This window comes from Syngnathus typhle, linkage group LG18 (genome assembly GCF_033458585.1).
Source record: "Syngnathus typhle isolate RoL2023-S1 ecotype Sweden linkage group LG18, RoL_Styp_1.0, whole genome shotgun sequence".
NCBI classification, from domain to species: Eukaryota; Metazoa; Chordata; class Actinopteri; order Syngnathiformes; family Syngnathidae; genus Syngnathus; species Syngnathus typhle.
The window spans coordinates 1,222,609-1,250,336 of NC_083755.1; the positions used below are offsets into that span (position 1 = coordinate 1,222,609).

The 27,728-nt window shown below is 45.2% G+C and overlaps 1 protein-coding gene across 2 annotated transcripts in view; it reads right to left on the reverse strand.

Annotated features, from left to right (window-relative positions):
• Positions 1 to 6,574: 6,574 nt before the first annotated feature.
• Positions 6,575 to 27,728, reverse strand: part of LOC133171424 (protein FAM162B-like) — a 69,534-nt gene continuing 48,380 nt past the window's right edge. Inside the window, exons 4-5 of one of the 2 annotated variants that reach the window (XM_061304788.1) lie at positions 22,838 to 24,390; positions 16,626 to 21,571 (exon numbers count right to left, since the gene is read on the reverse strand). In XM_061304788.1, the coding sequence (XP_061160772.1) occupies positions 21,255 to 21,571; positions 22,838 to 24,077 (1,557 nt within the window). In that variant the 5' untranslated portion in view covers positions 24,078 to 24,390 and the 3' untranslated portion in view covers positions 16,626 to 21,254. Of the gene's footprint in view, positions 7,419 to 16,625; positions 21,572 to 22,837; positions 24,391 to 27,728 lie in introns of those variants that run through there. The other variant, XM_061304789.1, reaches the window with a different exon arrangement.

Here is a 27,728-nt window from a genome sequence, read left to right on the forward strand (position 1 = left end):
TCAACCCCACTCTGTTTCTCTCAATAAATAAGCGCCTGACGAGGCCTGAGTCAGACTTCATTCGACCATCGCTGTAAGCACAGCGACGAGTGAACTCTCCGCCTTCAGGTGTCTAAAATGACTAACTTGACTCCAGTGTGGTTCTTGCAAAATAAGTTAGAGTGAGCACCACCCTAACATTTTGGTGCCGAAACCCGGGACCCTCATACCCGCCATCTGGCTGACGGAGGAGGACGTGCTGCATTGTCGACAAGCCAGCGTCCTTTAGGGGGACCTGGAAAAGAAAGTCCTGGGAAGAGAATTTCTTCGCTGGGCCAGCATCTTAGGTCAGCCTTCATCTGCCAGAGGTGGATTGACGGGTTCCCGCAATGCAACGGACCAGGGGTCAGGTAAGTTAAACAATTGTGTTGTTGTGAAACGCGTAAAAGGTGCACGGGAGACAGCTTGGGTTCAAGTCCCAGGGGAAGAAACAGGCTAAGAAAAGCAGAGCTTCTTTTTCGTTCATCGAAGAAGTGTGTAGATTCTTCTTTGTCTGTTTTTCCAAGCTGAGGGATCTGGCTTGGGTTAGAGTCCCAGTGGAAGGAACGTGCTAAGAAACACGGAGCTTCTTTTTTGTTAGTCAAAGAAGAGTGTAGATTTTTCTTTGTACGTTTTTCCGGCCAAAGAACAGCTTGGGTTCAAGTCCCAGTGGAAGGAACGGGCTAAGAAAAAACAGAGCTTCTTTTTCTTAATTGAAGGAGGGCGTAGATTATTTTTTTTTGTCCGTTCTTCCAAGCTGTGTTGGAGGGTTTTACACCCATCTTGGATAGGCCTAGAAATAAAAAGCACGGGAGACAGCTTGGGTTCAAGTCCCAGAGGAAGGAACGGGCTAAGAAAAAGAACAGAGCTTCTTTTTCTTAATTGAAGAAGGGCGTAGATTCTTTTTTTTGTCCATTCTTCCAAGCTGTGTTGGAGGGTTTTACACCCATCTTGGATAGGCTTAGGTATAAAAAGCATTGTGTTTGTGTGGTTGAGAGAGTGCGACTGGTAGGATAAATTGACTGCAGAGAGAATTTGGTGAGTGGTCAATTTAAACCTGCATTGAGGATCCTCAAAGAAAAGAAAAAAAAGAAATAAAAAATAATTGTATAAACCTAAAATACCAAATTAAGATGGGAAGCAAAACCGGTAAATCCCTAGCTCTTGAAGAGGATGAGATGTTCATGATGGTCATTTGGCAGGAATTAAACAGAAGCCTGGGGAAGATACTGATGATTTTCGCTTAAGATTTGAAAAAGAATTCAGGGTGCATAGTGGCATCCCATTCAATGATGCAGCTGAGAGTGCTTATCAGCAACAGCTTAAAAATGCGCTCCTTACGAATTTCCGCCCTGAAATCGGCAACTGGGTGAGAAAACATTTGGTGGAAGTAGATGTTGCAAGTGTGACAACAACTATGCAATGGGCCAGACATGCTGAAAAAGTGATCAAAAGAGGCAAAAGTTCTGATGTATTTCATCTAGGCAACGATGATGATGATGACCTAGATGAAGATACAACAGTGTTCTTCCATGGGTCCCAGCGGGCCAGAGGAAGAGGTAGAGGCCAGCAAGGTCGCAGGCCACCATATAATTTGAAACCCCCATCAGATTCTGACAACTGTTGAAACTGTGGGAGACGAGGACACGTGGCAAGAGCGTGTCGTTTTGCAAGACAAAACCAATCAAGGGGTGGGGGAAGGGGCAGAGGAGAAGTCACATTTACAGCATGACAAGCTTCCTCCACTTTGACCCCTCATGCTCATGCAGAGAAAGAAGTAACAGATGTCCTATGACAGCAGAACATGTCATTGTCAGATTATTAGAACGTTTTTTAGATTATTAGAGCTCCTGTCCATACGAGAAATATAGCAATGCTGTTGTATGCCCAATGACAAATGACCAGAGATCAAATTGTGTGTGTACACTGAAGTTAAAATTTGCAAATCAAGTGGTAAATAAATGTAACTTGCTTCGAGAAGATAAATCAAAAATTAGAATGTGCTGTCCTCGCGTGCGTGGGAGGGACTAGCTCATGATCGACCACAGGAAATGGCCAGCCTGTGACGAATCATTGGTGCTGGGATCTACCTTACGCGCGCGAGAGCTGTGCATGTGGTTTAAAATGATGAAAATTGGCTAAACTTTTAGTATAAAGAAATTTGCTAGACTGTGGTCTATCCAATTTACACCGCAGAACAGGAACAATTGAAAGATAAGAATGAGAGGAAAAGAGAGAAATCTGTTTGCGAGCAGAAAATTGATCCACACTAGTGCATGTTAAGTAAGAAACGACAGTACATGCTTTCAGGAATTGGAAGAATCAAAATTGTGAATTTAAGACATTGACATTTAGTAGAAATAGTTGACTGGTTGTGTTATAAGATTAAACAAACTTCTATATGCGAGCTGAACCTGAGAGATTGAGTTCATCAAATTTAAAAACAATGAAAAAAATCCTGATTAGTTTGCCAGCAGTTTTTTTTGTGTTGAGGTTTTTTTGGATTGGTGGATTGTTCTATCAGGAACCTTGAGTTGAAAATGGTATGTGACTGTTGTGTGGAGTGCTTGGATGAATTGGGACCAATGTGATAGTAAGACTCCTTTTTGGAGACTGTGTGTGAGATGCAAATGAGCATTGATGACTGAATGCCCGACTGAAGGGAAAATACAGGTTGAATGGTTGAAGTTGTTGGAGAATACTATGGAAAATGAGTTGAGCGACTTTGAGTAAGTTAGATGCTAGAAAGGAAAGAAGGAAAAAAAAAAAAAAAAAACTCAAATACAAACAAAAGAAAAATAAAGGTTGCTTTAACAGTCCTTGACCCGGCATTTGCGTTTGGCGGTCGTCAATGTGGTTCCAAGACCTGCGTCTTGTGGTTTGTCATTTGTAACGTTTGGCTGTTGTGATCCTCCCAAACAGACATACCGTTTTTTTCCGTGTATAGTGCGCCCCCATGTATAATACGCACCCTAAAAATGGCATGCTGATGCTGGAAAAAAGCCTGTACCCATGTATAATACGCACCCAATTTTTATGATTTTTTTTTTTTTTTTTTAAGTCCCAATGATCATAGGGAGGCAATGGGTCCCATTTTTATAGTCTTTGGTATGGTCTTAACTAGGCTGGATGTAATTTTTTTTGTTGGCGTTGATTTCTCCGACTGCCCATAACGCACCACCGCGCTCCGTGCTCGCACGAGAAAGAGGCGTGCGGACGTGAAAAAGGCGGCTCTGTATGGGAGAGACGTTGAAGAGGAATAAAAACACCCTTGGAAACCAAAACTTGGTGATTTCAAGTTTCATTTCGAGGGACATTTGTCACGTCTCGTCCCCAGTTTTGCTATGTGTCTAGGTTGCCATAGTTTCTGTTCGCGTCGCCCCTCTCTAACTGTGTCACCTCAATCGATGTAACGTGTTTTGTATTTAAGTCCTGTCTGCCCCTCGCTCACCGTCGGATCATTGCATGTGTTACTGTCATGATGTCTGTTTGCTTTCTGTTCCTGTCGTTGGTAATGTCACCCTGTCTTTTTGTTCCACGTCTTTGTCGGTCAGTCCTGTTGTTGGTTTTGTTTTCTAAAAAAAAAAAAAAAAGAAATTAAATTTTTTTTGTACCCATGTATAATGCGCACCCCAGATTTTAGGACAATAAATTCGTTAAATTTTGCGCACTATACACGGAAAAAAACGGTAAGTGATTTGTGCTTTTGTTGTTTGTTGTAATTGGTTAGTGGGAGGACTGCTGGAGCTTGCTCCTACGGTGTCTCACCTGTGCCTTCCTGCCTTCCATTGTCTCCACTTAGACTGGACTGTGGAGGGGGGAGTGTGGTATTGTGGTGTGAAAAGGGTGTAGGAGCCTGTGGTGATTGATATTGTAATTTGATTGTGGGGGAGACTGATGTAGGTGTGGGGCTCTGGACTCTGCGGGTAGCTGTTTGCTGGGTTGGCGGGGGATGGGGGACGACGGCATTGGTTGTCCCAGTACTGGCCAGTCTCTTGAATCTCTTGAATCTCTTGAAAATGGGCCATTCACTGAAGGTGCGCCTTATAGTCCGGTGCGCCTTATAGGCCGGAAAATACGGTAATATCCGTTGAATGGAAGAAAAAGAAAAGAAACCATTGCTTTTAGAGACTGTAGTCAACCAAAATTATATATGTACCGACATGCCAAGATCTGGGAAAAAGCTGGACAAAACAAAAACATAATGTCTTTAAATTTGAGAGGCGAAGATGATCTGACTGAAATTGATGCAATTAGAGTCCCCAGAGGAGTTCCTGATTAATAAGAATTAATTGACCAAATTGAAGCGGGATGGGAGTCCTCCATTTGCTGCTGGTGGACGAACAAGGACGTTGACAGGATAAATTACATCCATTGCAACATGCAGAAATTGGGCAAACGGACACAAGCGGGACTTGAGGCAGTGCACGAACAGCTAGCCATGCCTTCCCTAATGTCAATCCAGAACCGCAATGCTCTTGTTATGTTGTTGTCTGGGAAAGGAAGGGTCTGCGCAATGTTCAGGGAACAATGCTGCACCTTCATCCAGAATGACACCGCCCCTGATGGGAGACTGACGAAGATAATTGCAAACTTGCAATCCCTCAACAGGAGGATGAAAGAGCACAAGTGGATGACTGCTTTTGGGAAGTATAAAGCCCTTGTGTCCTCAATTACTGCTATACTCACCTTGTGTGGATGTTGTTGTATTCCATGTCTCCGTGCTCTGTTTAATCGTCTTATCACTACAGCAATCTCGCCCATGGACGATAAGATGGCCCGGGTATGCCTAATGTCTGAACAGCAGCATGTTGATGATAACGATGATGATGATGCAGTTTTTGCACTTGAGTTTACAGACTTTTTCCCAGATCTGTGTGTTTCCGAATAATGATGTCGCAACATTTATCCTCTTTGGTGGAAATATTTGTGCGCATACTTGTGATCCGACAACTGAAAATCAAGAGAAGTGGTTGTTTTTGGTAATGTAAAAATTTAGCAAATGTGTGATAAACAGGAGGGAAATGTTGAAATAATTTAAGTGAAGCCTTGGCCTGCCAGACCTGTAGGCCTTGTCTTTACGAGTTTATGGCTTTCCTTTTATCTACGTTCTTCCTCTTTAGTGACAGGGATGTCTTTTGATCCCTGAAAGAGGCCTTCACTAACAATGAGCAGAGCTTATTTGCATAGGCAAAATGTTCTTATTTGGTTGAAAGAAACTCCATTCCTTTTAGTTAACTGTAGGTTTGGTTCATAGATTGTTGTTGATCAGAACTGTTTTTCTTTGTTAAGTGTTAAACACACTTTGAAGTAGTTGCGTACAAGTTATCCTATATTTACTCAATGTTTGTTTAAGGAACTGCATACCTTAATTTACTTAACATTTGTTTTAGTGTTTAGGACGAGTTACTTATTGTTATTGTGTATTAATTTACTAAGTAGATAAAGTCTAGCCAAGGTCTAGTTGCATTGTTCCACAGGAAAGTGGCAATTGAAGTTATCTGATCTCACTCGCGGACAACTCGGCCAACAACTGGAGAAGAACAGATGGACAAACTCTGCGGGGGCACGGGCCGACAATGAAGTGCTAGTTCACACCACACTACATTCCTTAGCTAATCAACGTTGCTACAGACACAATCTTCCCTCCCTTTGGTGTAGCAACGCCTCTGTAACCAGGGCAACCAAAACAGTGATGAGAGGAGCAGAAGAAACATCTCAAATGACTAATGCAAAGGTTGCAGAAAAGGTGCTGTTTTTTGCTGTTTTCCGGACGTGCTGCTGTCCTTTCGGTGGCGGATCCAGGTCCAGATCACCCGAACGTTCTGGCTGAAGGTCCCAAGAAGGAGGGGGACGGAGCCTGCGTCGACTGGACCCTATAAATTGGTGGAGCGCATCTCACATGCCGTCCAGCTGGCCGGCAAAGGAGGATCGTGGTATCATCTGTCCCAGTGCGCCCCAGTGAAGGGTTCCTGCAAGGAACCAGACCAGCCATCAACACTCCCCGCCCCAGTTCATACAGAGGCAGAATAATCCTCTTCCCCCTTGGTGGCCAGGTAGTCCACCCTGAGCCACTGAAGACAATGACCACGCAGCAGATATTTCCAAGTTCTCCCCGGACGGAGCAGATCTGCGAAGGGGGTGAGAATCGTGCTCACCCTCCACCAGTGGGCATGCCAAGCCCCCAACGACTGGACAATCGCGAGCAATTTTTATCTTGAAGCAGTGCTTCAGCGTTTGACCCGGGATGTTGTCAGGGCCCGCCGCCTTACGGATGTAGATAGCGGCAAGCACCCTCCTCACGCTGTCGGCAGAGAGGCACAGGGGCAGCTCGTGTGAAGGGGGAGTGGCCTTCAGCGGGCAAGTGCTGTTCTGAGCGTCGAAGCGAGCAAAGAAGCGGTTAAGGTCATTGAGCAGACGGATGTCGCCTTCACAGCTCTGCGGCGCGGGCTTGTAGTCCGTGATGGTCTGAATGCCCTGCCAAAGGTTCAGTGCGTCCCTGCTTAAACATTTTTAAAAAACTCACTTTTATTTAAAAAAAGAAATACAATCAAAATAATATTTAGTATTTATTTTTATTCAATTATTCGACTTCATACATATATAGGAATTGGACTTGTCTATGTCTTTCTTTGCAATATAACTGATTTTAATATAGAAGCTGGTGTAACACTTAACAGATTTTTGTTGGTGGTGTGCTTCGAGATTTCTTTCCAATGAAAAGGTGTGCCGTGACTGAAAAAAGGTTGGGAAACACTGGTAAGGGAATATACCTTATTTAAACTTAAATTTTGGAAAGTACAGCAGGACAGAAATATTTTCTAAATTTCAGCGACGGTCTGTCACAATAATGCGACCAGCGCGGGGCAGTTGCGCGGTCGGTGACGTGCTACGGTTGCATGTTCGGCGGTGCGCTGCAGTTGCGCGATAAGACAAAAATGCGCAAATGAAAAAATGCTTAAAGGCGTGGTTTTTTTGGGCTGGCAACGGATTTTTTTTCCCCCGTTATTTGTAATGGGATAACATGATTTGGAATTCGAACGATTCACTTCTCGAACAGCCTTCTGGAACGGATTGTGTTCGAAAACCAAGACTCCACTGTATTTATGAAAAGAGCTTTTGCACACATTTTCAATCCAAATCATCTCATTCAGTTTGAATATGTTTGAACAGAGACATGAACATTTATTCAGTTTAAATATGCTTAAAGAGGGACATGACTGTTTGAGTCTAGTTTAGTTTTGGTGGTTAGATGATTCTCATGAATCAACATTCACCCTGCATCACTGAGCCTTATCCGGCAAGGCAATGGTGCTTTCCTGTTCTCTGTGTAGTTCCTCCTTCCATTTGGCCTTCCTCTCCATGTTCTGACCTGTCAAGGACTCATTTCTGCCAGCAGCCTGAAACAAAAGAACGGAAGACTTAACGGTACAATACAGTGGAAGCGCCAACATCCAAACCCCTCATCATTCATCAATCAACAATGAAATCATCTAATAATGCAAAAAAACTCGTGCAAGAAGCTACACCTAGGCTTCATTCTCTCAACAGATGACTCAAATGTATGGCAGCAATCGCAGACGATCCAAATTAATTCACGAAAATCTGACCAACATTGAGAGTTTTACAACACAAAGAGATGAAACTTTAAAAAAATAGACAAGCTGACAAGCATGTGGCAGCATGCCACTCTGCAGCAAGTGCCTGAAGCTAACAAACTTACTTCTTTAGTCATTGTAAAAACAAAAAAGGCAACTGCAAAACAGCAGTCACAGAGGAACAAAAATGGTACAATAGTGTTCAGAATAGTATTGCTATGTGACTAAACGATTAATACAAGTTTTGAGTACATTATTCATTGTTAAAAACAAGGTACCAGTAGATTCGCACAAATCCAACAAGACAAAGATGATATTGACACTCTTAATTCTTTCAATGCCAAGCGTTATCAATAAGACAACACCAAGAATTGCACACAATTTTATTCAAGATTCAAGAGTTTTTTATTCGCCATGTTTGAGCGTGCCAAACAAAAAATTTGACTTCGGTAAATCACACCCTCTGTTCAACATTTAGGTATCTAACAACACTCAGGACATGTGAAAAATGGAAAATATTCTCAAACATCCCCTGATCTTAAACTCCCAAAAGGGCAAGGAAAAACTCAAAACTCCAGCTAGGGGAAATGAGAAACCTTGAGAAGAGACCACAGATGGGAAGGTCCCTTATCCAGGATGACCAGGCTGCAATGGATGCAGAGAGGACACATAGTACATTTTATGCATTTTCACTCATCTTTCAAGGCAGACAGAATATTGTATGAGATAGATAGATAGATAGAGCGGCTCGGTGGCGCACTGGGTAGCACGACCGCCTCACAGTTAGGAGGGTGCGGGTTAGATTCCACCTCCGGCCCTCCCTGTGTGGAGTTTGCATGTTCTCCCCGGGCCCGCGTGGGTTTTCTCCGGGCACTCCGGTTTCCCCCCACATCCCAAAAACATGCTCGGTAGGCTGATTGAGCACTCCAAATCGTCCCAAGGTGTGAGTGTGAATGGTTGTTTGTCTCTGTTTGCCCTGAGATTGGCCGGCAACCGGTTCAGGATGTCCCCCGCCTACTGCCCGATGACAGCTGGGATAGGCTCCAGCACGTCCGCGACCCTCGTGGGGACTAAGCGGTACAGAAAATGGATGGAAGGATAGATAGATAAATAGATAGATAGATAAATAGATCAAAGTCTGCTTTATTGTAAATCTTCTCACATGCCAAGACACACAAAGAAATCGAAATTACGTTCCCACGGGGACAAGACACAATATACATACTACAAGTAAACAACACAAAAAAGTAAAAACAAGAAGGCACAAACAATGAATAAATAAGAGTGATGAATAAATACCGTAATTTTCGGACTATAAGTCGCACCGGAGTATAAGTCGCACTAGCCATAAAATGCGCAAAAAAGTGAAAAAAAAAACATATAAGTCGCTCCGGAGTATAAGTCGCATTTTGGGGGGCAATTTATTCGACAAAATCCAACACCAAGAACAGTCATGAACGAGCAACAACAGGCTAAACGATAGGTATGCTAATGTGACATAAACACACACTAAGAGCTGAGAACGGCCCTGACGTAAAATTCAGTTATTCAAAAAACTATTACATAAATAACACGTTAATAAAACCATCTGCGTCACTCCAATTCATTAAATCCATCAATCGTCCTTTGTCAACAATGCGTGCGCGCCGCTGACGGCTCTTGCACTTCAAAATATTCCACAGACCCATATAACGATATATAAATTATATATCAAATAACTATTATATAAGCAATAATGTTATCAAACCATTTGTGCACTCTAAATCATTAAATCCATCGATCAAATTGCTCGTCCTTTGTCAACATCGCCGCGCGTGCGCCCTGACGTCAGCCTCGTAGTTATTCCACAGATCTACTATATAACTATTTGTAGCGTTAACAAAGTTCAAGGAAAGACGTGGGTTTGGTAAACGGCTCTTTATTTAACAAAACAAACTTACAGGCGTGTGGCGGCGTGGACTTCCCGCCACGGAAGTGGAAGAGAGCTCCATAGAATAGGACCGGGCGTGCGTAAAAGCCATGACCGAGCCCCATCCACCGTCCTCGGACAGCCACCCGGCTGAGCGCCGGCCCTCGACTTCCATCCACGGAGGTGAAAGACAGATCCATAGAATAGGACCGGGCGTGCGTAAAAGCCATGACCGAGCCCCATCCACCGTCCTCGGACAGCCAGCCGGCCGAGCGCCGGCGCCCGACTTCAATCCACGGAAGTGAAAGAGAGCTCCATCGAGTGACGCGTGACATCGCGGTCGCGCGTCAGCAGCGCGACGGCGCGTCAGCAGCGCGGCGGTTGTTTACATAAAGGACAAAGATCGACTCGTCCAGGGACAGATCTGCAGTAGATGCAATAGATACCTACGATTGAACAAATAACAGCAGATGAAAATGGAGATATATAAATAAACAAGATCGTGACCGTGAACGCACCCCTAACTTCCGCGACGAGTTAAAAAGTCTCACGGGATGGGGGAGAAATGAATCCCTCAGCCTTCCCGTGGAGCAAGATGGTGACAAACATTATTCTACCACATTCTGTTCTTTAGTACTCACAATTTGAAAATAGCTTGATTTCACTCAAACTAGCAATCTCAGATAATGTGTAACTAAGGAGAAAACAAGTTAATTGTGCAAACATTTATTTTCGGCACCAGTAACTTTGAAATAAACATTTCTTTGGTTAAATGACATCTGAAACATTTCAACAGCCCTTCCCTTCAATAAAACTGGAACAAAAATAATGAAAAGGTGTTTATGGTGGCAAAAATAATTTATATATTTAATAACGTGCGCAAACAGCCTTTCTACCTTTCAAACTATTTACAAAGTATACAGGACAGTCTCAGAAAATTTGAATATTGTGATGAAGCTCTTTATTTTCTGATATGCAATTAAAAAAACAAAAATGTCATACAATCTGGATTCATTACAAATCAACTGAAATATTGCAAGCCTTTTATTATTTTATTATTGCTGATTATGGCATACAGCTTAAGAAAGCTCAAATATCCTATCTCAAAATATTAGAATATTTCCTCAGACCAAGTAAAAAAAAAATTATAATAGCAAAACAAAATCAAACATTTGAAAATGTCCATTAATGCACTCAGTACTTGGTTGGGAATGTTTTTGTACGGATTACTGCATCAATGCGGCGTGGCATGGAGGCAATCAGCCTGTGGCATTGCTGAGGTGTTATAGATGCCCAGGATGCTTCAATAGCGGCCTTTAGCTCATTTGCATTGTTCGGTCTGGTGTCTTTCAGCTTCTTCTTCACAATACCCCACAAATTATCTATGGGGTTCAGGTCAGGGGAATTGGCAGGCCAATCAAGGACAGTAATGCCATGGTCAGTACACGATTTACTGGTGGTTTTGGCACTATGGGCAGGTGCCAGATCATGCTGGAAAATGAAATCATCTCCATAGAGCTTTTCAGCAGACGGAAGCATGTAATGCTCTAAAATCTGCATTTACTCTGGACTTGATGAAACACAGTGGACCCAAAACCAGCAGATGATATGGCTTCCCAAACCATCGCTGACTGTAGGAACTTCACACTGGATTTCAGGCAACTTGGATTTTGCTCCTCTCCAGCCTTTCTCCAGACTCTGGCACCTTGACTTCCAAATGAAATACAAAACTTGCTTTCGTCTGAAAAGAGGACTTTGGACTACTCTACAACTCTCCAGTGCTTCTTGTCCATAACCCAAGTCAGACGCTTCTTCCGTTGTCTTGAGTTCAGAAGTGGCTTGACCAGGAGAATACGGCTATTGTAGCCCATTTCTCGGACACATGTGAATAGTGGCTTTTGATACCTGGACTACAGCTTCAGTCCACTCTTTGAAGCTCCCCCAAATTCTGGAAGCGACTCTTCTTCACAATGCTGTTAAGGCTGCGGTAATCTCTCTTGGTTGTGCAGAGTTTCCTGCCACATTTCCCCCTTCCAACAGATTTTTTGTGGCTGTGCTTTGAAACTGCACTCTGTGAACAGCTTGCTCTTTGAGACATTTCTTTTTGTGTCTTACCCTCCTGACCCTTGTTTTTTCAAGGCTCAGGAAACCCTTGCAGGTGTTTTGAGTTAATTAGACGATTCAAGTGATTAGTTGAATACCCTACTAGTATACTTTTTCATGATATTCTAATATTTTGAGACAGGATATTTGAGTTTTCTTAAGCTGTATGCCATAATCAGCAATATTAAAATAATAAGGCTTGAAATATTTCAGTTGATTTGTAATGGATCCAGAATGTCTGACTTTTTTTTTTTTTAATTACATTACAGAAAATAAAGAACTTTAGCACAATATTCTAATTTTTTGAGAGTCCTGTATACCTATGACTGCAGTCCGGGCCACGGTGACAGCATGATTGTCTAATTTGCTGATGACACAACAGTGGTCGGGATGATCTCGAATGGTGACGAGACAGCCTATAGGGAGGAGGTCCAGAAGCTCACGACCTGGTTCTCCGTAAATAACTTGGGTCTGAATTAGAGATGCACCGATCCGACATTTTCAGTTTCGATACCGATACCGAGACTTTGCGTATCGGTCGATACCCGATACCGATCCGATATTATGGTTGACTTAACAAGCTACAAAACTCTACATGTGGAACAGAAAAGACCAAAGGCAATGGCATCAGGCAGACTACACAGTTCTTTGCTCTAAATTAGGGGTGTCCAAACTAACGGTCCAGTTTTTATTGGCTCGTAGAAAATTCTGAAAACATAATTGAATATGGCCCGCACAAGAAGCTTGAGCTCAGCTTCTCAGTTTCCACACTAGATGGAGCCCGCCACACAAAGCGTTTAACGTCCCATTAAAACCCCCCCGGAAGAGAAGTGAACATGCAGCGTTTGACATCCGATTAGCCCCCCCCCCCCCATTCGGGAGAGAAGCGAACGCGCAGCCTTTGACGTCCCATTAGCAACCCGAAGAGAAGCGAACGCGCAGGGTTTGACGTCCGCTTAGGTGTGGGTATACTTATTGCCCCCCGGCTGGGCGCCTGCACATTGGGGTTCACTCCGGTGAACGAGAGGGTAGCCTCCCTCCGGCTTCGGGTGGGGGGACGGGTCCTGACTGACTGTTTGTGTCTATGCACCAAACGGCAGCTCAGAGTACCCACCTTTTTTGGAGTCCCTGGAGGAAGTGCTGGAGAGCGCTCCTTCTGGGGACTCCATCGTTCTACTGGGGGACTTCAATGCTCACGTGGGCAATGACAGTGAGACCTGGAAGGGCGTGATTGGGAGGAACGCCCCCCCCCCCCCGATCTGAACTCGAGCGGTGTTCTTTTGTTGAACTTCTGTGCTCGACACGGATTTTCTATAATGAACACCATGTTCAAACATAAGGGTGTCCATGTGTGCACTTGGCACTAGGACACCCTAGGCCACAGTTCGATGATCGACTTTGTAGTCGTGTCATCGGATTTGCGGCCGCATGTTTTGGACACTCGGGCGAAGAGAGGGGCAGAGCTGTCAACTGATCACCACCTGGTGGTGGGTTGGCTCAGATGGTGGGGGAAGATGCCAGTCCGACCTGGCAGACTCAAACGCTCTGTGAGGGTCTGCTGGGAACGTCTGGCGGAATCCCCTGTCAGGAAGAGCTTCAACTCCCACCTCCGGCAGAGCTTTTTTCACGTCCCGGGGGAGTGTACCTTGTTCCGCGCGTCCATTGCTGAGGCGGCCGACCGGAGCTGTGGCCGTAAGGTCATTGGTGCCTGTCGTGGCGGCAATCCCCGAACTCGCTGGTGGACACCGGTGGTAAGGGATGCCGTCAAGCTGAAGAAGGAGTCCTATCAGGCTGTTTTGGCCTGCGGGACTCCGGAGGCAGCTGACAGGTACCGGGTGGCCAAGCGGAACGCGGCTTCGGCGGTTGCTGAGGCAAAAACCCGGGCGTGGGAGGAGTTTGGCGAGGCCATGGAGAATGACTTCCGGACAGCTTCAAGGAAATTCTGGTCCACCATCCGGCGTCTCAGGAGGGGGAAGCAGTGCAACGTCAACACTGTTTACAGTGGAGATGGCGTGCTGCTGACCTCGACTCGGGACGTCGTGTGTGGGTGGGGAGAATACTTTGAAGACCTCCTCAATTCCACCTACACGCCTTCCATTGCGGAAGCAGGGCCTGGGGACTCTGAGGCGGACTCTCCAATCTCTGAGGTCGAAATCACTGAGGTAGTTAAAAAAACTCCTCGGTGGCAAGGCCCCGGGGGTGGATGAGATCCGCCCGCATTTCTTGAGGGCTCTGGATGTTGTGGGGCTGTCATGGCTGACACGTCTCTACAACATCGCGTGGACATCGGGGATAGTGCCTCTGGATTGGCAGATTGGTGTGGTGGTTCCCCTCTTTAAGAAGGGGGACTGGAGGGTGTGTTCCAATTACAGGGGAATTACACTCCTCACCCTCCCTGGTAAGGTCTAGTCAGGGGTGCTGGAGAGGAGGGTCCGTCGGGAGGTCGAACCTCGGATTCAGGAGGAACAGTGTGGCTTCCGTCGTGGCCGTGGAACAGTGGACCAGCTCTTCACCTTCAGCAGGATCCTTGAGGGTGCATGGGAGTTCGCCCAACCAGTCCACATGTGTTTTGTGGACTTGGAAAAGGCGTTCGACCGTGTCCCTCGGGAAGTTCTGTGGGGGGTGCTTCGGGAGTACGGGGTACCGAGCCAACTGATAAGGGCGGTTCAGTCCCTGTATCACCGATGGCAGAGTTTGGTCCGCATTTCCGGCAGTAAGTCGGATTCGTTCCCAGTGACGGTTGGACTCCGCCAGGGCTGCCCTTTGTCACCGATTATGTTCATAATTTTTATGGACAGAATTTCTAGGCGCAGCTGAGGCGTTGAGGGTGTCCGGTTTGGGGACCTCAGCATTGCGTCTCTGCTTTTTGCAGACAACGTGGTGCTGTTGGCATCTTCAGGCCGTGATCTCCAGCTCTCACTGGAGCGGTTCGCAGCGGAGTGTGAAGCGGTCGGGATGAGGGTCAGCACCTCCAAATCCGAGTCCATGGTCCTCGATCAGAAAAGGGTGGAATGCCCTCTCCGGATCGGGGATGAGATCTTGCCCCAAGTGGAGTAGTTTAAGTATCTTGGGGTCTTGTTCACGAGTGAGGGAAAGATGGAGCGCGAGATCGACAGGCGGATCGGTGCAGCGTCGGCAGTAATGCGGACTCTGTACCGGTCCGTCGTGGTAAAGAGAGAGCTGAGCCAAAAGGCAAAGCTCTCAATTTATCGGTTGATTTACGCTCCTTCCCTCGCCTATGGTCACGAGCTATGGGTCGTGACCGAAAGAACGAGATCCCGGATACAAGCGGACGAAATGAGTTTTCTCCGCAGGATGTCCGGGCTCTCCCTTAGAGATAGGGTGAGAAGTTCGGTCATCCGGGAGGGACTCGGAGTAGAGTCGCTACTCCTCCACGTTGAGAGGAGCCAGATGAGGTGGCTCGGGCATTTCACCAGGATGCCTCCTGGACGCCTCCCTGGGGAGGTGTTCCGGGCATGTCCCACTGGTAGGAGACCCCGGGGACGACCCAGGACGCGCTGGAGAGAGTATGTCTCTCAGCTGGCCTGGGAACGCCTTGGGATCCCCCGGGATGAGCTAGATGAAGTAGCTGGGGAGAGGGAAGTTTGGGAGTCCCTCCTGAAGCTGCTGCCCCCGCAACCCGACCCCGGATAAGCGGAAGAAGATGGATGGATGGATGAGTTGGTGTCCCCAAAATTGACAAATGTCGGCATAACGTTTTTTTTTTTCAAGCTTTTATTCAAGCACAGGCGGTGCACTGGGTAGCACGTCCGCCTCACAGTTAGGAGGGTGCGGGTTCGATTCCACCTCCGGCCCTCCCTGTGTGGAGTTTGCATGTTCTCCCGGGGCCCGCGTGGGTTTTGTCCGGGCACTCCGGTTTTCTCCCACATCCCAAAAACATGCTTGGTAGGCCGATTGAGCACTCCAAATTGTCCCTAGGTGTGAGTGGGAGTGCGTATGGTTGTTTGTCTCTGTTTGCCCTGCTGCCAACGGATCAGTGTGTAAGTGTTGTATTAAAGAAAGAAATGTGTTAATTACCCGAGCCAATTATTATTATATATAATACTTTGGGGGGGTTGTGTAGGTGTATTGTTTGTGTATGGGTTGTTTCCACTGGATGTAAAAAAAAAAAACGTATAACTGTGTGTGTGTGTTTGGGGGGGCGCTAGGATTAGGGGGGATTCATTGAACGATTCGTCCGAACGAATCTTTTGAGTGAACTGATTCTAAAGATTTAGGTCACCTAAAATAACTGGAATGCACATCACTAATGTACACGAACGTGAAACAGGAAGTGGGATCGCCTGAAAATGGCCTTCAAAATAAAGCACCCTACCTCAAATCAAAGCACGACTGAATAACATAACATGGAGAATTCTTAACACATACTGTATATGTTTTTAGAACAGCTTTTATTATTATAACATTTTTTATAACAAGATACAAGTGTACATACTGTAAATATGTTTTTAGAACTCTTTTATTATTATAAGAATTTTTCTATAACAAGGTACAACACTGTAAATGTTTTTTTAGAACTCTTATTATTCTAACATTTTTTTTAATAAAAAGGTACAAGTGTACACACAGCAATTGTGTGGGCAATCCCTGCCTTCTGGTGGCGTGTGGGCAATTTTCATGCCATGATTCGCCAAATTAGAAGTTTTATTGAGAATTTTATTTTTTTTTATTTTGGAGAAAAAATATGCGATTTAGTGAAACCGTAATAAACAAACCGCCTCGCGCGTATAGCAGCTATCGTTATAGCGTTAGCTATCCGCAATTTCCCATGAGCCTCAGCTCGCAATCTCCCATGAGCCTCAGCAAAGTGTAAACAATCGCGTTTCTCAAACAATCTCCTATAAAATGATCAGAACTGACTAAAGTTCGATCTAACGCATTGGTACAACTTACCTATGTTTCCCTTCCATATCGATCCGTAGATTTACTCGAAACATTAACAGAGCAGCCTACTTTGACATGAAATAGCCTCGCGCGTATAGCAGCTATCGTTATATCATTAGCCATCCGCAATTTCCCATGAGCCTCAGCTCGCAATCTCCCATGAGCCTCAGCAAAGTGTAAACAATCGCGTTTCTCAAACGATCTCCTATAAAATGATCGGAACTGACTAAAGTTTGATCTAACGCATTGGTACCGCTTACCTGTTTCCCTTCCATATTGATCCGAAGATTTACTCAAAACATTAACAGAGCAGCCTATTTTGACATGAAATAGCCTCGCGCGTATAGCAGCTATCGTTATAGCATTAGCCATCCGCAAAATCCCATGAGCCTCAGCTCGCAATCTCCCATGAGCCTCAGCAAAGTGTAAACAATCGCGTTTCTCAAACGATCTCCTATAAAATGATCAGAACTGACTAAAGTTCGATCTAACGCATTGGTACTACTTACCTATGTTTCCCTTCCATATCAATCCGTAGATTTACTCGAAACATTAACGGAGCAGCCTATTTTAAAATGAAATAGCCTCGCGGGTACAACAGCTATTTGGTGACGCCCCCTGACTAGTTACCGTAATGTTGGAAAGCGATGCGAACTTGTAATTTACTAGTCGTACTAAAACGTACTAAAACATTTTGGCAGAGCACTGTGTACAACCAGTATGGATCAACAAATTCATCAATTGATCCATATATAAGGCACACCGGACTATAAGGCGCACTGTCGACTTTTAGGGCGGAAAATACGGTACTTCCTGGGTACTGATTAAGGCAAAAGGCTACCAGTTTGACACACACTTCTGAAATAGGCAATTTGCTCAATTTGGCTTTCACTATGTGTTATTATTTTTTACCAAAATCCGTTCCAGAAGGCGGTTCCAGAAGTGAATCAGTCGAATTCCGAATCTATTTTTCCCATTACAAATACAGTGGAGCTTTGGTTTTTGACCACAATCCATTCCAGGCTGTTCGAGAAGTGAATCGTTCGAATTCCGAATCATGGTTTCCCATTACAAATAATGGAATAAAAAATCTGTTTCAAGCAAAAAAAAAAAGAGCATTTTTGTACAATCGCGCAACTGCAGCGCACCGCCAAATGCGCAGCCGTGGCGCGCCGCCGACCGCGCAACTGCACCGCGCTGGTCGCATTATTGTGACAGAGTGGTTGCTAAATTTTAGAAAATATTTTTAAAGTCCTAATGGAATTTCCCAAATTTAAGTGAACCTCAGTGGGCAGAGGGCTTAATTTGGTCCGATCGCGCAACCGCAGCGCGCTCACTGTCGCATTGCTTTAGGAGCATCTTTGTGTTTTATGATGGCTTTACTGCTCCCACTGCTCCAATCCTCAGAGTAACAAGAACGTAATAACAAACTGAGTCAGTTGGCATGCGGGTCCTCTCGGCTCATCTCGCGAGGTTTGACAACCAAATTTTGCCCGACATCCGAAGCAAAGAAATCTCGAATTTTTTGTTCGAATACCAATTTGTTCGAGAACCGGGACGTTCGAAAACCAAGGCTCCACTGTGTTGGAAAAAATAAGTTCGTTTCAAGAAAAAAAAATCCCGCTTTTTGAAACATTTTTTTCGTTTGCGCATTTTTGTCCGATCGCCCAACTGCAACGCACCGCCGAACGCACAACCGTAGCGCGTCACCCACCGCGCAACTGCACCACGGTGGTCGCATTATTGTGACAGAGCCGTCGCTAAAATTTATTAAATATTTAAATATTAATAAGTCTTGATGTACTTTGAAAATTTTAAGTGGACCTCAGTGCGCAGGGAGCTTAATTTGATCCGATTGCGCAACTGCAGCACACCAGGCGGTCACTGTCTCATTGCTTTAAGAGCGTCTTTGTGTTTTAGGATGGCTTTACTGCTCCCACTTGCTTTCTTTGGAGGCATGATTAGGGGTTAATACAATCCTCAAAGTTACGAAAATACAATAACAACGGAGTCAGTCGGCATCCGGGCCGCGCGGTCGGGTTTTCTCGGGTCCTCCCGGCTCACCACGAGAGGTTTGGCCTCCGAATTTTGTTCGCTAACCGAGGCAAAAAAGTCTAAATTTTTTAGTCGAATTCCCATTATTTCGAGAACCCGGACGTTCGAAAACCAAGGTTTGACTGTAAAATAAATAGATGCAGCTCACTGACAAGTGCAACTATTTGAGCAAATTTTAGAACCGTCCTGCGGGCGACTCATGCGGTCCCCACGGGCGACCTGGTGCCCGCGGGCACCGTGTTGGTGAACCCTGCTCTACGCTGTGGTCTGCCGGGGTGGGGGCAGTACTGAATAAGATGGTCAGAAGAGCGAGCTCTGTCCTGGGCTGTCCCCTGGACTCCATTGAGGTTGTGGGGGAGAGGAGGACGTTGATTAAGCTTAAATCCATCATGGACAACACCTCTCACCCCTTCCATGAGATTGTGCGGTCCCTGAGCAGCTCCTTTAGCGGCAGACTTTTGCACCCTCGGTGTAGGAAGGATCGGTTCTGCAGGTCCTTCATTCGCTCTGCTGTTAGACAACATGCGTGGCACCTGATAAAATTAATGTGTTTCTTCTCTAGCAGCACTTGAGCAAACGTCCTTGTCTGTTATTTTCGCTTTTTTGAAATTTTGGCACTTGTTTTAGTCTTGCACTCGTATTATTCTTGCACTCATTTGCGCTGCTGTGACAAGTGAATTTCCCTGCTGTGGGATGAATAAAGTTCAATCAACCAATCAATCAATCAAAAATTGTATGTCCTCTGATTGGTTTATCGAGTGCCTGTATATTACGTCTGTGTGGCAGAATCCACACAAAACAATGGCGGCGGAGGTACGTACTCCGTCAGTGGTCCCCAACCTTTTTTGCGCCACGGACCGGTTACGCGTCAGAAATATTTTTGCGGACCAGCCTTTATAGAAATACCTTTTTTTTCGTGTATAATGCGCAAAATGTAACTAATTTATTGTCCTAAAATCTGGGGTGCGCATTATACATGGGTACAATTTTTTTTTTTTTTTTTTTAAGAAAATCATGGTAAAACAAAACCAACAACAGGACTGACCGACAAAGACGTGGAACAAAAAGACAGGGTGACATTACCAAAGACAGGAACAGAAACCAAACAGACATCATGACAGTAACACATGCAATGATCCGACGATGAGCGAGGGGCAGACAGGACTTAAATACAAAACACGTTACATTGATTGAGGTGACACAGGAAGGGAGGGGCGACGCGAACAGAAACTATGGCAACCTAGACACATAGAAAAACTGGGGACGAGACATGACAAATCTCCCTCGAAATAAAACTTGAAATCACCTTTCTTCTTTGTTGTCAATCGCGCATCGCATTCAGCCATCCTGCCCAACACACTTAGTGAGTAAAATTCATAATCGACGACACATCGTTTGATGCGATGGTGCAATCCTTGATGGTGTGTTATTGTCAAATATTGTTTGGTTTTTAATCTCCATCGCAAACCGGATATCATACGGAGGCCGCCATTACAGATGCGCAGAACGGATGCGCAAGACACGTCAGCTATATAAAGAGTGAGAAATCAGTTTTCTTCCCATTAGTTTCAATTCACAGTTTAATCAGCAGTTTCAATCAGCAAATAAGAAAATGCCGTATTACAGGTAATATTTTATTTCACAACACTTTGCCTTGTTCCTTCTTCTCTGCTGTTCACTTCAAACACGCTCCATACGAACGCAATGCTCTCGTATCAGACGCTTGCTCGATCACCTGCTCGTTTGCTGTCACAATGTACCCTACACAAATCCGGAACATTTGTTGCGGCTCCGAGTCACGACGAGGGGCAAGTTTTGGTTTCCAAGGGTGTTTTTATTCCTCTTCAACGTCTCTCCCATACAGAGCCGCCTTTTTCACATGTCCGCACGTCACTTTCCTCTTTTTTCATCTGATCGCGGTGGTGCCTTTACGGGCAGTCGGAGAAATCAACGGCAACAAAAAAAAATACATCCAGCCTAGTTAAGACCATACCAAAGACTATAAAAATGGGACCCATTGCCTTTCTGCGTGTGTGACGATCATTGGGACTTAAAAAAGAAAAATTGGGTGTTCTGCCCCGAAACTTGTCTGTTTGACTGTATTATATTGGTTTATATTGCGTTCGACAGATAGACTTTTATTTTGAAGGCGATGTCTAGCAGGAAGTCGGCCGTCGGCCATTTTTGTCGTAATCACAACAAGCCGTGTGCAGCTAGTGCTAGTCAAGTGGTCCATGGTCATCCTCGTTTCTGTTTGTGCCTTCGACATTGTTGGCAGAGTAGCCATACAGCAGCAGGTACTTGTGAGGAATCCAATTGCACCAAACTCGGTGGAATAAAATAAAGAAAGACGAGGAGGCCGATCAACTCTGTTGGACACCATTCACTGCTTCTACTGCGGCGTTGGCTTGTAGGGACCCACTGTGCAGCATGCAGGAAGGCTTTTTATTAAACACGCCCACTTAACAGCTCTTCACAGGTGGTTCCAATCACAATAAATCAAGATGCTGTCATAAGAAAATAATACGATTTAAACATATGACAAAACATACAATAGAAGAATGTATAATTGAGAGCATCTCTCAACACCCCCACTTGCTCTCACATTATAAACCTAAAGAAAAGATTACCTTGACATTTTAGTCAGAAAACAAGTCCATTTTCCTTTAGTTAGACCCAAACATAAATCCAGCAAATTTTTCCAACTTAAATTTTGTTGCAGGCTTGGTCATATTAGCTGTAGGAGAAAATGTCTCCCCATAATCCACACCCATCTTCTGGCTATATTCCTTAGCAACATATCGGGCCTTGTACTTCTCAGAACCATCAACATCTGTTTTAATGGCATACACCCATCTACCCCCCACTGCTTTCTTGCCCTCTGGCAAATTGGTCAGGGTAAATGTGTTGTTTTCTTTAAGTGAATGCATTTCCTCATCCATGGCTTTAACCCACTCTTTGGCCTTATCTGAGGCTACAGCTCCTGAAAATGACACAGGTATGTTAAACATTACACGATAACAGTAATCAATGTTACTCTGGACTTGATCAGTCTCTTCATCATCAGACACATATTTGGACACATTACAATCTGTGTATCTGTCTGGCTGCCTTCTCTCTCTGGTAGGGTAACGGCTACCATCAGGCTCACGTTTGACTTCAGCTCTTTCTTGTTGTGGTTGGTGGTGGCTGACTTCAGGTTTTTGTTCTCCGAACACAAGATTTGGACTTCTTGGTTTGGTTCTTACAAAGTCATCATCCTCAGATGTGACAGTCTGTGTTTGTTGTTCTACACCTGATTTTGCCACAAACTTTACCAATCTGTGCTTTTGCACTTTCTTACTGACAGGGGAATATACAATGTATGCAGGACTGGTTTTATCATACCCAATAAAAACACATTTTTCACACCTTGGATCAAGCTTTCTCTTGTCTTGTTTATAGGCATAACACTCTGAACCAAACCTCTGCATCCTAGACAAATTTGGTCTTCTTCCTGTCAACATCTGGATGGCTGTCTAACCTGTTCTTTTGTTAAAACACCTGTTCCGGATCACAGCAGCAGTTTGGACTGCATAGGTCCATAGTTGTTTTGGCAAACCACTATCAATGAGCATACACCTCGCCATGTCAAAAAGTGTTCGCCAATTGCGCTCAGCAGTACCCTTTTGATGAGGAGAGTACGGTGCTGATTTCTGATGTTTAATCACATTTTTAGTGAGCAAAGTCTGGTAATATTTACTTGTAAATTCAGTACCATTATCAGATCGGATACATTTTACTTTGCCATATGGGGCTACATCTGCCAGAAACCTTTCTGTAGCTTGAACAGTGTCACTTTTGTTCTTTAAGAAATACACAAAAACAGTGCTGGAAAAATCATCAGTAAATGAAACTGCATATCTGTAACCCTCTTTAGATTCTGGGTGGATTGGCCCTGCCAAATCTGTGTGAACTAGTTCTAGAGGGGTCTTAGCCCTCACATCAGGATCTTTGTTCCTGGTTTGGAAAAACTTTCCTTTAGTACACACTTCACAATGTTGAGGTTTGCTTATTGACCCCTTAATTTTCATGCCATCAACAACATTTTGTAATTTCTGAATGTCTTTATAGTTGCAGTGTCCCAGTATCTCATGCCACGTCTGAATATCATGACATCCTTTACACTGATCATGATCGCAATCATCATCATCATGTACTGTATGCAAATAATATAGTCTATCACGTACATGGATGGGGAATTTCGTACCGTCTTGGTAGATGAGGACGTTCTTCTCCTCCTTGAAGACCACAGTGGCTCCCCTGGCAGTAGCTGCTTTCACGGATAGGATGTCTTGTGGGTAGGATGGGATGTACAGCGCCTGCCTCAGCGTTGCGTTCAGGTGTCTACCTGTGCTGTCGATCAGGCAGACTTCTGCATCACCTCGGCGCTCCGCGACGCCCTTGCACCGCGTGCCGTCCGCCAGCTCCACGCAGTGTGTCTCGGCCTGGAACCCGTCATCAAACCGCTTGAATTTCGCCAGGTCTGTTATGATGTGCGAGGTAGCCCCGCAGTCAACCATCAGGCCTCTCACGTCGACTCTTGCTGCCCCCTCGCTCACTCGGAAGAAGTACTCGTCTCGGTCCTGGTCTTCCGTCACCCCGTGGACCCTCCGTGCGTCGTCCCGGTTGCCGCCCTGCTTCTGCCTGCAGGTCGCGTCCCGGTGTGTGCTGCTCTTGCAATGACTGCACCACAGTTTACGTCGGCAGGCCCTGGCCATGTGGCTCTTCAGGCCGCACTTGAAGCACACCACCTCCGCGGCGCTCCTCTCGGCTCCCCGGTCAGCTGGTCTGTCAGGTCTCGCTCTCCTCTGCCGTACGTTCATTACGTTGTCATCTGCTTCAGCCCGCATCTTCTCTGTGTCCTCGTAACTGCGCATCTTTGTTTTGAATTCAGAGAACTGCATCGTCTCATCACGTTGTGTGACATGGATTGCAAATGGTTTAAAGGACTCCGGCAGACCTTTTAACACCATTGCTACCAATAGTCCATCACTTAATGTCTCACCGGCATTTCTTAGCGCTGTGATTGCGGTCTCTGCCCGGATCACATACTCGGTCACACTTTCACTCTCAGACTTCTGTAGTGATGTCAGTTCTGTGTAGAGACTTATGATGCGTGGCTTGCCTTTGCCTTGATAGTAGTTTCTTAGTATCTGCAGGGCCCCTCGCCCGTCATCTGCAGCATCGCGCATCACCAGCGACAAACTTTTATCATCCAAAAACTGAATGAGTTCTGCATACGCTTCCTCATTCTTTCTAGCGTCTTGCTGTAGTTCGTCTTCTTCCTCGGTTGTGGGCTCGTTTAAGATAACGTCTTTCAAATCCTGCAATCGCAGGTGGCCCAAAAACTTTGCCTCCCATAATTCGTAATTCTTTTCATCACCGTCGAACATTAACCGCGACCAGCGGCTAGCAAAACTGTTCCTCTCTGCAGCCCGTCCGCTCATGGTGCTCACAGCGTGCTATCATCACCAGTACGTCGGTGGGAACATGCGGTGTTGGATTTACCTGGGCCCATAACCTGTTGGCAGAGTAGCCATACAGCAGCAGGTACTTGTGAGGAATCCAATTGCACCAAACTCGGTGGAATAAAATAAAGAAAGACGAGGAGGCCGATCAACTCTGTTGGACACCATTCACTGCTTCTACTGCGGCGTTGGCTTGTAGGGACCCACTGTGCAGCATGCAGGAAGGCTTTTTATTAAACACGCCCACTTAACAGCTCTTCACAGGTGGTTCCAATCACAATAAATCAAGATGCTGTCATAAGAAAATAATACGATTTAAACATATGACAAAACATACAATAGAAGAATGTATAATTGAGAGCATCTCTCAACAGACATCATCGTCTGTAAGTTTCCATTTATACTTTAAAGCTCTATCATATTTTCGTATTATTTATGAGTCTATATTGTAAGTATGAATGTTTATGTCGTATTTTTTCCGTATCGCTTTTCAGTTTTACTCCATGTTTTGGGAGAACACTGCAATAAAAAGGAGCTTTGGAAGCTATACCCTGACTCAGTGTCTACCTTAGCAGGAGTTAGGCTTACTGCTGAATTGGTGTTAGAAACACACACAAGGAGAGCAGGAAAGTAAAAAGACGACACGCAGCTGGCAACACAATACACAGCAGCAGACTACATGAACATGGACAACGATCAGAAGAAAATTACTACAACAAAAGGCTTCAAGTCATCTCAAAGTGGATCGTCGGTCAGTCGTAAAAGCTCTAGCTCAACCAAATCATCAGTCAGCGCTGCTGCTGCAAAGGCAAGAGCCAAAGCAGAGGCTGCTCGTGCACGTGCAGCATTTGCAGAGCGTGAAATCAGTATCAAGGTGAACAAAGCAAGACTAGAAGCCAGCCTCGATGCCTTGCAGTTGGAAAGAGAAGCTGCAGCTGCTAATGCCCAGGCAGAAGCTTTAGAGGCAGCAGCGGAGATTGAGGAAGAGGAGCTCCGTAGCAAAAGGAGCTTCCCTGTCGTGGAGCAAGACACACAAGAACGCGTAAGCAAATATGTTCGTGACCAAACTACACGTTTTGACAAGCTCCCTGAACCTGTAGTTTCTCAGAGACCGCAGAGCGATCTATTGAGCCTCACCTTAACGCGCCAACACCATATGTTCACAAAGAAGAAGAATATATTATGAAAGATTCTTGGCCAGCCCCACCTCAACTTCAACAGAGACCAACATCACTTCAGAGTTCTCAGGCAATACATGAATCCAAATCATCAGTCCAACCGCACACCCAAGAGAATTTCCAAGTCAAAAGAGAGAAAGACACTTACAACACCAATCCCACATCCAAGCTAACTTTCCCAAAGTACTCTGACACATCTCACATGTACCGAACCAGTCCAGAGTCTTCAGTTATGTTGGACATGGCAAAGTACCTGGCACGCAAAGAACTTGTTTGCACGGGCCTATCAAACTTCGATGATCGTCCTGAATCGTACAGAGCATGGAAGTCCTCCTTCTTCAACACGATCAAAGATTTGGATCTGACAGCTAGTGAACAGTTGGATCTGCTTTCAAAATGGCTTGGAAAAGAATCATCTGAACACGTGAGACGTCTGAGAGCAGTTAACATTGGCAACCCAAATGCAGCTCTACGAACAGCTTGGGAAAGACTTGATGAATGTTTTGGCGCTCCAGAAGTCATTGAAAATGCGCTTTTCGCAAAGCTCGACAACTTTCCTAGAATCTCGAATAAGGACAGCCAAAAATTAAGGGAACTTGGAGACCTTTTAAAAGAGTTATTGTCAGCAAAAGAAGATGATACCTGTCAGGCTTGGCATTCTTGGACACCGCTCGTGGCATAAAACCAATTGTGGAAAAATTGCCATTCAACCTGCAAGAGAGATGGCTTTCTCAGGGATCAATGTACAAGCAAGATCACAAGGTCAGTTACCCGCCTTTTTCTTACTTCACCTCTTTTATCTGCTACCAAGCTAAAACAAGGAATGATCCCAGCTTTACCCTTTCTGGAAACAACCTAACATTTGAAAGAGCAATGCCGAAACATAAAGCTCCTAGAACAGTGGTTTCAGTGCATAAGACAAAAGTTTCTACTGATGTTACACAAAATGAAACAGCTTCCGAAGAGGACGTGTCGAAGCAATGTCCAATCCATAAAAAGCCTCACCCTTTAAAGAAATGTCGGGGCTTCAGGCTAAAAACTCTTGCAGACAGAAAAGCATACTTAAAGGAACAAGGCATTTGTTTCAAATGTTGCTCATCATCCTCCCACCCAGCTCGTGATTGCAAAGCACGCCTGAAATGTGACGAGTGTGACAGTGAAAATCATATAACGGCTCTTCACCCTGGTCCACCACCATGGGCAGCTAGAGTCTCAAATTCCCCGAAGAATGATGGCGGGGAGTCAGAGTTGGAGGAAACCACGAGAACTCCAGTCGCAAGTTCTCTGTGCACCAAAGTGTGCGGGGATCATCTCAAAGCAAAGTCGTGCTCAAAGATCTGCCTCGTTAAAGTATATCCAGACAATCAACCAGAGAAAGCCAAAAAAATGTATGCCATGCTCGATGACCAGAGCAACAGATCTCTAGCTCGGTCACAGTTTTTTGACATCTTCAAAATCGAGACAGACGCATACCCTTACACCCTCAAAACATTTGCTGGCTTAGCCACAGTCTCTGGCAGGAAAGCAACCGGCTACCATATCGAAGCAGTTAATGGTGGCGTTAACTTGTCGCTGCCAGAACTCACAGAATGTGACGATTTACCAGACAATCGTGACGAAATACCAACTCCAGAGGCTGCTCTCCACCACCCCCATCTAAAAAGTATTGCCAACGAAATCCCAGCCTTGGACGACAAGGCCCAGATCCTTCTTCTGCTGGGTAGGGACATTCTTCGCATTCATAAAGTGAGGCAGCAGATTAATGGTCCTGGAGATACTCCTTTTGCGCAAAGACTTGATCTTGGATGGGTGCTGGTGGGTGACGTGTGTTTGGGAAAAGTCCACAAGCCTATCATTCACAGCTACAAAACAAATGTACTAGAAGATGGAAGACCTTCGCTGTTCAGGCCATGCACGAGCCACATCAATCTCAAGCAAGCGACCAGTCCCAGTTTCGTCAATGGTCTTTCTCACAGTTCACCAGATGACTCGCTTGGCCTTACAGTTTTTGCAAGGACTGACAATGACGACAAGCGAGCCTTCTCCATCGAAGACGAACAGTTCATCAAAATAATGAATGATCAAGTTTTCCAAGATGAGTGTAACAGCTGGGTGGCACCTCTCCCTTTCAAGACACCCAGACCTCCCTTATCAAACAACCGAGAGCAAGCTATGACCCGCCTTTCATCTCTGAAATGCACTCTGGAACGGAAGCCAAAGATGAAAGAACAGTTTGTCACTTTTATGCAAAAGATCTTTGACAACAACCATGCTGAACCAGCCCCTCCGCTACAAAAGGGAAGAGAATGTTGGTACTTACCAATGTTCGGAGTCTACCATCCCAGAAAACCTGGACAAATCAGAGTTGTGTTTGATTCTAGTGCACAATCCAATGGCCTCTCACTCAACAATGTCCTGCTCACCGGGCCAGACCTGAATAACAGTCTCATTG